Source organism: Salvia splendens, chromosome 1 (assembly GCF_004379255.2).
Source record: "Salvia splendens isolate huo1 chromosome 1, SspV2, whole genome shotgun sequence".
Taxonomy (NCBI): Eukaryota; Viridiplantae; Streptophyta; class Magnoliopsida; order Lamiales; family Lamiaceae; genus Salvia; species Salvia splendens.
Genome location: NC_056032.1, coordinates 11,908,224 through 11,918,140, shown reverse-complemented (window position 1 = coordinate 11,918,140; position 9,917 = coordinate 11,908,224). Strand labels below are relative to the sequence as shown.

The window sequence follows — 9,917 nt, the reverse complement described above, 5'->3', positions numbered from 1 at the left end:
CAATTTTTGGCAAGATATGAAATTCAAACATGAAGCCAGCAAAACATATTTTTGCTTGAACCAAAATAGTTCTTTGTTCAATGTGTAGGACAAAAAACCATAAAAATTTCATATATTTAGAACTAAAAATAACTTTAGCCTAATAGGAGTATTTAAATTACTAATCGGGTCAAAATCAATTTATAACTGTTAAATTTAACGATATCATCATTTTATAGAAAAAAAAACAAAAATTGAACCAAATCATAAAATTAACATACGATTATAAATCAAAATCTTCAAAATAACATGAAAAAAAAAGTTGGACTTCAGAGTTCAGAATCTGAATATCGTAATCCAAAGAAAATCACACTTTTCACGTATATCATCGTTTAGGATCCCAACCCAAAATTGTAAACGGATTCACGGCTTCGTTCTTGTAGATTTGAATTTGAATACCTCATTCCTCCGCCTCTCTCTCCTCTCCTTCCCCCTAAAATCATCATTCATCAGATCACCTTCGCATCTCTCTCCGCCGAACCCTTACTTACCCCACGCACAAGGAGCTGCAAATTGCGGTAATCATGGCCTCTGCGCCTCCACCATCGACGGGAAGGGAGCTATTGAGCCCTCCGACTGACGGAATTTCTAACCTCCGATTCTCCAACCACAGTGACCACCTCCTTGTTTCCTCATGGGATAAGGTTTTTACTTAGAATGCAAACTCTAATTTTGAACATCTCCGTTCTGATTTCTCGATTTAATTTATTTTTCTTTATCGTTATGGTTGGTTATCAGAGTGTTCGGTTGTATGATGCTAGTGCCAATGCGCTCAGAGGGGAGTTTATGCACGGCGGCGCTGTACTGGATTGTTGCTTCCATGATGATACCTCAGGGTTTAGTGCTTCTGCAGATCATACCGTTAGAAGGTTATTTCCAGTTTTGTTCTGATTCACATTCTTATCCTTGCAGATGTTACGATCCGAGCTCGTATCTTCCCTATGTTAGCTCGCCACTGCCGAACTCAATGACTTCTTCGCGGTCTCCCTATCTTAGCTCGCTTGTTACGATCCGAGCTCGTAGCTTCCCTATATTAGCTCGCCACTGCCGAACTTAGTGACTTCTTCGCGGTCTCCCTATCTTAGCTCGTCACTGCCGAACTCAGTGACTTCTTCTCGGTCTCCCTCTCTTAGTTCGGCATTGCCGAACTCAGCGATAATACGCAAAGCAACTCTTGAATGAACAATCGAGGATCGTATTATTGAATCAACAAGAAGTTTACACGATAGAAACAATCACACGAAGAGGAGGAACTAGATCCACGATCTAAGCTCCGATTTACAATTCAACACTATACTCGACATAACCGAAAGAAATAAGCAACTCCTCTACTTATACTCTTCATCTTAGCTCACTTAACTAACTAACATCCACGTGCTCGACTCTCATTGGCTGCAACACGTCATATCTCACGTGATGATTGCCAGCTGGCTTGAGTTAGTTACACAGCAACTAACTCCTACTTAACTCCCAACTTCCAACGACTTCCTTTATAGCTCGCTATCTTGTGTTGCATGCATTTTACGCATGAATGATCATGCATGCAACAATACCCCCGACTTAAGGTTCCTTGTCCTCAAGGAACCAAGGGAAACGCTCGGTGATCACGTCCGCGAATTCCCAAGAAGCATCGGCAGGGGATCTATCTTTCCAATGGATCAGCCATTTTGTAGCCGCTTGATTGTGTCGCTTCACCATTTTTCTATCCAGAATCGCTTGTGGTATAGCATCATTGATATGAGATGTAGATGGTAGATCTGAAATAGGCCCGAGAGGAGGTGCAGCGGGCTTCAGTAATGAAACATGAAAGACATCATGTATAGCAGCTGATGAGGGTAAATTCAGCTTATAAGCTACCTTCCCCATTCTATCCACGATCTGATATGGTCCAAAAAACTTAGCTTCGAACTTGTGGTGTTTGCCCCGAATAGATTTCTGCCTATAGTCTTGAAGCTTCAGCCAAACCCAATCACCAATCTGAAACTCTCTGTCAAAACGATGAAGATCAGCTTGTTTCTTCATTCTTGCTGCAGCTTTCTCAATATTTTTCTTTAATATGACAATCATCTCCTCTCTATCTCTCAAAGCAATGTCTATAGCTTCAATATCTGAATCCCCAGGTAGGTATGGGACATGTAAAGGAGGTGGAAATCCATATAATGCTTCAAAGGGAGTCATCTGAATACTCGAGTGATAAGTAGTGTTGTACCAATATTCGGCTAATCCCAGCCATTGAACCCAAGAGTGTGGTTTCTCTCCCATAGAGCATCTCAAATAACATTGTAAACATCTATTAACAACCTCAGATTGTCCATCGGTCTCAGGGTGATAGGCTGTAGAATATAGCAATTCCACACCCAATAAAGTCATAAACTCCTTCCAGAAAGCTCCCACAAACACAGCACCTCGATCACTCACAATTTTAGCAGGCATGCCATGTAATTTGAAAACAAAATCCATGAATATTTCTGCTACTTTCTTGGCTGTAAAAGGATGGGACAAAGCCATAAAATGAGCATACTTACTCAACCGGTCTACCACCACAAATATAGTGTCTTTTCCATGCGAAGTAGGTAAAGCCTCTATGAAGTCCATAGTGATATCAGTAAAAATTGCAGCAGGCATAGGCAGGGGTTGAAGTAATCCAGCCGGGGAAGTAGTGCTTGGTTTATATCTTTGGCAAGTCACACACATCCTCACAAATTCTTTAACATCCTTCATCATTTTAGGCCAATAACACAAGGCAGAGATCCTCTTGTAAGTTCCCAACACACCCGAATGGCCAGCTGTTGCAGACTCATGGAATATAGTTAGAATTTTGGCCTTCAAGAATACATCATTTCCAACTACAAGTCTGCCATTTCTCCTTAACTCACCATTTTTCCAGCTAAATTTAGGGTGAGAAGTAGTATCAGTCTGTTTTGCATTCAAAATTAATTGAATTTGTTGATCTGCTTTCCAAGATTCCTTAATCTGCTCAATTAATTCCAAGGGAATTATAAGAGAAGTTAGAGCAAATATCATAGATTCTGGCACCCTAGATAAGGCATCAGCCACTGCATTATCACATCCTTTCTTGTACCTTATCTCATAATCGAATTGCATAAGTTTTGTCATCCAAGCTTGTTGAGTTGGAGTTGTCAACTTCTGCTCAACCAAATATTTGAGGCTCTGATGATCAGTTAGGATTATAAACCTCCTACATTGCAGGTAGTAATACCATTTTTTTACTGCCATCAAGATAGCCAAGAGTTCTTTTTCATACACAGACAGGGCTTGATGTTTAGGAGTTAAGGCTTTGCTGATAAAAGCTATAGGATGTTTCTCCTGCATTAGTACAGCACCAATACCCACTCCAGATGCGTCTGTTTCAACTACAAACTCCTTGGAGAAATCGGGTAAAGCTAAAACTAGTGCAGATATCATAGCACTTTTTAATTTATCAAAAGCCTCTTGTGCTTCCTCAGGCCAACTAAATGCAGCACCTTTTGTCACCTCTATCAATGGTTTAGCAATGACTCCATAATTGTATACAAATCGCCTATAATATCCAGTTAAACCCAAGAAGCTTCTAACATGTTTAATCGTTTTTGGTTTTGGCCAATTCTTAACCGCTGCTATCTTGGCTTCATCAGTAGCAACACCATCAGCAGAAATGACATGTCCCAAGTATTCCACCCTTCTACACCCAAAACTACATTTAGACTTCTTAGCTAGAAGGCTGTGCTGCTTCATTAAGTTCATCACAGCCTTCAAGTGAAACTCATGGTCTTCCTTACTTTTGCTATAGATCAAGATGTCATCAAAGAAAACCAAAATAAATTTCCTCAAATGCTCTCTGAAGACAGAATTCATCAAGTTTTGAAAGGTGGCCGGAGCATTTGTTAATCCAAACGGCATCACTAAAAATTCATAGTGACCGGAGTGAGTTTTGAAGGCTGTTTTATGGATGTCCTCCAGCCTCATTCGAACTTGCCAATAGCCAGACCGTAGATCAATTTTAGAAAACCAAGTAGCCCCACCCAACTCATCCAAAAGCTCCTCAATAACCGGTATAGGATATTTATCCTTAACCGTGATAGCATTTAAAGCTCTATAATCCACACACATGCGCCATGATGAGTCCTTCTTCTTGACTAAAACAATAGGGCTAGCAAAGGAACTCTCACTATGCCTTATAACTCCAGATTTCAGCATTTCATCAATCATAGTTTCAATGATATCTTTCTGTTTGGAAGCATATTTATAGGGCCTTATGTTGACAGCATTAGACCCCTCTTTCAAAATGATTTTGTGATCTTGCTCCCTCGGTGGTGGTAATGAACTTGGCTCTGCAAATATGGCTTCATTCTCATCCAATATCAGTTTAAGTTCTGGCCATATTTCCTCTGTACTGATCTCATAATAGAAGGAAATTTCCTCTTCTATTGAAGGCATCAGCTGGCTGATCTTTCTTTCATTTTCATCTTTTTCTTGCAGGTTGCAGATATGTAAACAATGTAATTGATCAGATTTTGGTGACCATAGCTCTCCTTGCAACTTCACAACCGCACCAGATAATTTGAATTGCATAGTCAGCTTGTTGAAATCCCATGTAATCTCACCCAAGGTAGACAACCAAGCACCACCCAATATCAAATCATAAGTTTCTAAATGAATAAGATAGACCTCAGCTTGAAATGTTGCTCCCTGCATTTCCCACTCAAGGTTACTACATTTCTGATTGCATTGCAGTAGTTGTCCATTAGCAACCTCTACAGCCTTAGAGCTCACTGCAGTGAGTTCACACTTAATCTTTTTAGCTACTCTGGAACTCAAGAAGTTATGAGTACTCCCAGTATCAATTAAGATCTTTAAAGCCTTTTTCTGACAGATTCCCCTAATCCTCATCAGTTGAGGTCCATTCTTACCCCAAACAGCATGTAAAGACAGCTGGAGATCCGGTTCTTCACCATCCCTTGTTTCATCTGCCAAATCTGCTTGTTCCTCACTTTCTGCTGTGTCTCCCAGCTCAATCAGTTGTATAACATAAAATTTCCTCTTAGAACATTGATGATTAGGAGTGAATTTTTCAGTGCACCAGAAACACTCCTTCCTAGCTCTTTTTTCATCCATTTCTTTGGGTGATAGATTAGTGCTAGCTCTAACACCACCCAAACGATTAGGCTCCTTATTACCTCCACTCCAATTGTTAGTATTCACCACAGGTTTACTATTAGTGGTGACTGCCAGAGGCTTACTACTCGAGTAATAACTGCTATTAGAATACACATTACTCTGCATCACCTTAGGCTTAATTCCTAAAGCCTTCACAGTTAGTTCTTGCAATTTAGCTAATGAGTAAGCCTCAGCCAAGCTCTTAGGTTTAAACATTCTCACTGGCATTTGTAGTTCATCAATAAGTCCAGATAAGAAAAAACTAAGTGCTTGATCCTCTCTTATACTAGCTCTCGGATACAACTCATCAAAAGTATCCATGTATGATTGTAGCGTACCTTTTTGTTTGAGATTCCTCAGATCTGCAAGCGGATCCTCAAAAGCATGAGCTCCAAAGCGAGCTGCTACGCACGAGATGTAATATCTCCAATCAACATACGCCTCATTTCCATGTAGAGTCAAAAATCCTCTATGCCATTGGAGAGCTTTTCCTTCCATATGAATTGCTGCTACCTTTACTTTCTCCGCCTCTGGTACCCTTGCTACTTGAAAAAAATATTCAGCTCTCATCATCCAACCTTCAAATCCTTCACCATCAAATTTAGGAAACTCATATCGAGTAGATCTTCCCCAATCTGATTTTCCTTCGCTACTTCCTTCACCATTATCCATTGCTGCGTTGTTTTTCTGATTCTGCAAATTAATCGTAGCGATTGCTTGCCTCAATTCCAAAATTTGGATTTCCTGCTCATGAATGACTTGATCACGCTCACTTAACTTCTGATCCATCAATTCCGCCATTTTCTTCTCCATTTCAGCGCCTCGCGTCACCGTTCCAGTTTCCGGAGATCGACTGCTCTGGATACCACTTGTTACGATCCGAGCTCGTATCTTCCCTATGTTAGCTCGCCACTGCCGAACTCAATGACTTCTTCGCGGTCTCCCTATCTTAGCTCGCTTGTTACGATCCGAGCTCGTAGCTTCCCTATATTAGCTCGCCACTGCCGAACTTAGTGACTTCTTCGCGGTCTCCCTATCTTAGCTCGTCACTGCCGAACTCAGTGACTTCTTCTCGGTCTCCCTCTCTTAGTTCGGCATTGCCGAACTCAGCGATAATACGCAAAGCAACTCTTGAATGAACAATCGAGGATCGTATTATTGAATCAACAAGAAGTTTACACGATAGAAACAATCACACGAAGAGGAGGAACTAGATCCACGATCTAAGCTCCGATTTACAATTCAACACTATACTCGACATAACCGAAAGAAATAAGCAACTCCTCTACTTATACTCTTCATCTTAGCTCACTTAACTAACTAACATCCACGTGCTCGACTCTCATTGGCTGCAACACGTCATATCTCACGTGATGATTGCCAGCTGGCTTGAGTTAGTTACACAGCAACTAACTCCTACTTAACTCCCAACTTCCAACGACTTCCTTTATAGCTCGCTATCTTGTGTTGCATGCATTTTACGCATGAATGATCATGCATGCAACAGCAGACAACATTTTTATGGTCATTTTTTCTGAATTGGTCCACTCATTTGTTTTAGTTTCGCTAGCAGGATTTACTAATTTAATTTGCTTTAGTTCCATGGAAGGATATATAATGTGATGGATTTTAGTTCTTCTCAAACGATATACTCATCACATAGATTGAGTTTTTTGCTTGCTGTTGACTTATGTGGCAATTGGTGGTTGTTATGCTCCAGGCTTGTGTTTAATTACAACAAGGAGGATGTTTTGGGGCGGCATGATGGGCCTGTCCGATGTGTTGAATACTCATATGCAACTGGTTGGTTTTTCATCACCCTTACAATTTTTATTTGTTTGCAGCTCTACTTAGATATAATTTTCCTCTCATAGTAATTTCATCAAAAGAATTCCTTAAATAAAGACTTTTTTTGAAGCAAAAGTTATTTTTAGTTATTTGAAGCACACTGAGAAAATGCAATAGCTGTTAAGAGCAATAATGTATGCATATAAGGCCTAATATTTTCATACCTTGTTCAGTGCATTTGACTTAATACTCTCTTTCGTATCCAAATCCACTTCCCTGATCATTGAACCATTGTCTACACAAATATGCTTGTTATTAACTTCTGGATTATATGGTACTATTTACTACAAGCTCTTGAGGTTGCAGTAGTCCATTCTCAAATTTTAACAAGCTATAAGTGAAGAAGTCAGAAAGTTGAATACTGTAAATAGAAGTTCTTAGTGAATTATCTAATGCTAACTTCAGCTTGGTTCACTACACATGCATGGAGCTATTGATAGTTCTAAATATGTTATGATTATACATTATCTTGTTTTAGGTCAAGTTATTACGGGTAGCTGGGACAAAACCTTGAAGTGCTGGGATCCAAGAAGTTCCAGTGGCCAGGATCGCTCTGTTGGAACATATACTCAACCTGAGCGTGTTTATTCTATGTCTGTTGTTGGAAATCGCTTAGTGGTTGCTACTGCTGGAAGGCATGTAAATGTGTATGATCTTCGAAACATGTCTCAACCTGAACAACGGAGGGAATCTTCTTTGAAATACCAAACAAGATGTGTCCGATGTTATCCTAATGGGACAGGTGCTGCTTTATCAGCTTAAATTTGTCATAGGTTGCTGTGGGGTAAAATGAGTTGTCATTCCAGCATGTTTTATCCATAATGACCAGTAGTTATTAAACAGATTGAATATCTTTTATTAGAAAATATCAAATAATATCAGTGGCTGTTGGTTGATGGTTTCTACTGAGTCGTGACAAATCTACTATATTTGAATGATGGAATTATGCTACCTTGTTAGTTTAGATCCCACAGGGAAAAGATACTTGGTTCAACTAAGATTTTCTACATTAAGTTTGTAGATAATACTCAATTCTGGAAATTGTGATCCCATAATTGTTCATTTGATTCTAAGTTTATGATTTCCAGGTTATGCTCTTAGTAGCGTTGAAGGACGAGTAGCCATGGAGTTTTTTGACCTTTCAGAGACGGGCCAATCTAAAAAGTATGTATTAAACACCCCAAACTTGAGGATGTGGAAATATGAAAAAACTTTCTGAAAAAACTACATGACGATATAACTTTGGGTGAAAATTTCTATGTTAACTTTCTTTCGATGTCTACTTTGTATCAATTTTCCATTATCTTTATAAAATGTTAACCAATTATGAATCAGTCATTTGTGACACTGTTTTATCTTGGAAGTGTGTAAACTTAATTGAAGTGTAACCTAACTGCAGAATTTTAACTGTTTCATAATTCTCTTGTTAATTTTCTCATCTGCAGGTATGCATTCAAGTGCCATAGGAAGTCTGAAGCAGGAAGAGATATTGTATACCCTGTGAATGCCATTGCATTTCACCCTATGTAAGCTTTTTATTTTTATTTGTGCTCCTGGATCAGTACATCTGACTTCATCTTATTCTTGATAAGTCTGAGGCTGTCAATAAAGTTAATTTCTAGAAAGTTTAGAAAATAGGAGTATAAACTGCTGTCATCATGCACTATATATTAGGAGAAGGGTAAACTTACAAGCAGAACAATATTGAAGTTTAACCAATAATGTTTTGTGGTGCTTTTATATTAAAGCATTTTGTATTGGCCAATCTTTACATTTATGTAGATTTCAGATATGTCCGCCTGAAAAGAAGCTTGATTAGTGATGAATTAAGGTCATTGTTGGTGGTATCTAACTTCTGTTCATAGTATTTCTTACTTAATAATGCTGTGTGTAGCTATGGTACCTTTGCTACTGGAGGTTGTGACGGTTATGTTAACGTGTGGGATGGAAACAACAAGAAAAGGCTTTATCAGGTAGAAGATGCTAATTCTAATTTTTAACTTCCGTTGCCATGTTTCAAAATACATGATTGCTAAGTTCCTCTTATCTGCTACTATTTGGTCACATTGTGAAGTATACGAAGTACCCGACAAGTATTGCAGCAGTGTCCTTTAGCAGAGACGGTAGACTGCTGGCTGTTGCTTCTAGTTACACATATGAAGAAGGAGATAAAGCGTGAGAATCCTCTCTCCCACTGTCTCTCTGTTCTAATGCATCTTAATTTCTTACTTTGATCACATTTGTAGCCACGAGCCAGATGCCATCTTTGTCCGCAGCGTAAACGAAGTAGAAGTCAAGCCAAAGCCGAAAATGCTTCCCAACCCTGCTTCATGAGTTGGGCAAGACTGAAGTTGCTTGTACTGTGTTCTAATATTAGCTGAGATCGAGGACCTTATTTGAAATCATTTACTCATTGATGACTAGTTTTTATGGGATGATTATGTCAGATAGTATTTGCTTTGTAGCATACTCGGAATACTACGACAGATGATTTAAGTAAAAACGAAAGTAGGCTGCTGCTGTTGCAGCCAGATTCGATCCAGTCCCAACATCCCAACCCAGGCCCCATGTTGCTAAAAAGATTTTGTACGAGTCCACATGAGTAAATTTAGACATTCTAATTAACGATCATCACTTTGAAAATTCAAATTCAAATATATATATATATATATATACTATCTTCGTCCACAAAATAGTCAAATTTTACCAATTAAGATTGTCGTCTCCTACAATTAGACTAATTCTAAAAATGAAAGTTTTAAACTAATATTAATCTTACACATCATTTTAAATGTAGACCTACAATCCATTATCACTACTTTCACCACGTTTTTACTTTACCAATTAAGCAGTAAAACACGTGTCATTTATAA

The 9,917-nt window shown here is 38.9% G+C and overlaps 1 protein-coding gene across 2 annotated transcripts; it reads left to right on the top strand.

Moving 5' to 3' along the window:
• The first annotated feature begins 300 nt into the window (after positions 1-300).
• LOC121742367 (mitotic checkpoint protein BUB3.1-like) lies at positions 301-9,586 on the top strand. 2 transcript variants are annotated; one of them, XM_042135490.1, is made up of 9 exons: positions 301-683; positions 778-908; positions 6,917-6,999; positions 7,523-7,786; positions 8,133-8,208; positions 8,490-8,570; positions 8,939-9,017; positions 9,119-9,219; positions 9,291-9,586. In XM_042135490.1, exons 1-9 carry the CDS (start codon positions 564-566, stop codon positions 9,376-9,378), a joined length of 1,023 nt encoding a protein of 340 aa, XP_041991424.1. In that variant the 5' UTR covers positions 301-563; the 3' UTR covers positions 9,379-9,586. The 2 variants fall into 2 exon arrangements, with proteins under 2 accessions (XP_041991424.1, XP_041991433.1); XM_042135499.1 differs by lacking the exons at positions 301-683; positions 778-908 and adding an exon at positions 4,244-4,429 and having other exon boundaries at positions 4,519-6,999.
• The last annotated feature ends 331 nt before the right edge of the window (positions 9,587-9,917 follow it).

Coding starts and splice junctions, on each gene's coding strand:
- LOC121742367 (XM_042135490.1), top strand. CDS start 564: ATGGCCTCTGCGCCTCCACCATCGACGGGAAGGGAGCTATTGAGCCCT. Junction 684..777: donor TTGTTTCCTCATGGGATAAG/GTTTTTACTTAG, acceptor GTTGGTTATCAG/AGTGTTCGGTTGTATGATGC. Junction 909..6,916: donor GCAGATCATACCGTTAGAAG/GTTATTTCCAGT, acceptor GTTATGCTCCAG/GCTTGTGTTTAATTACAACA.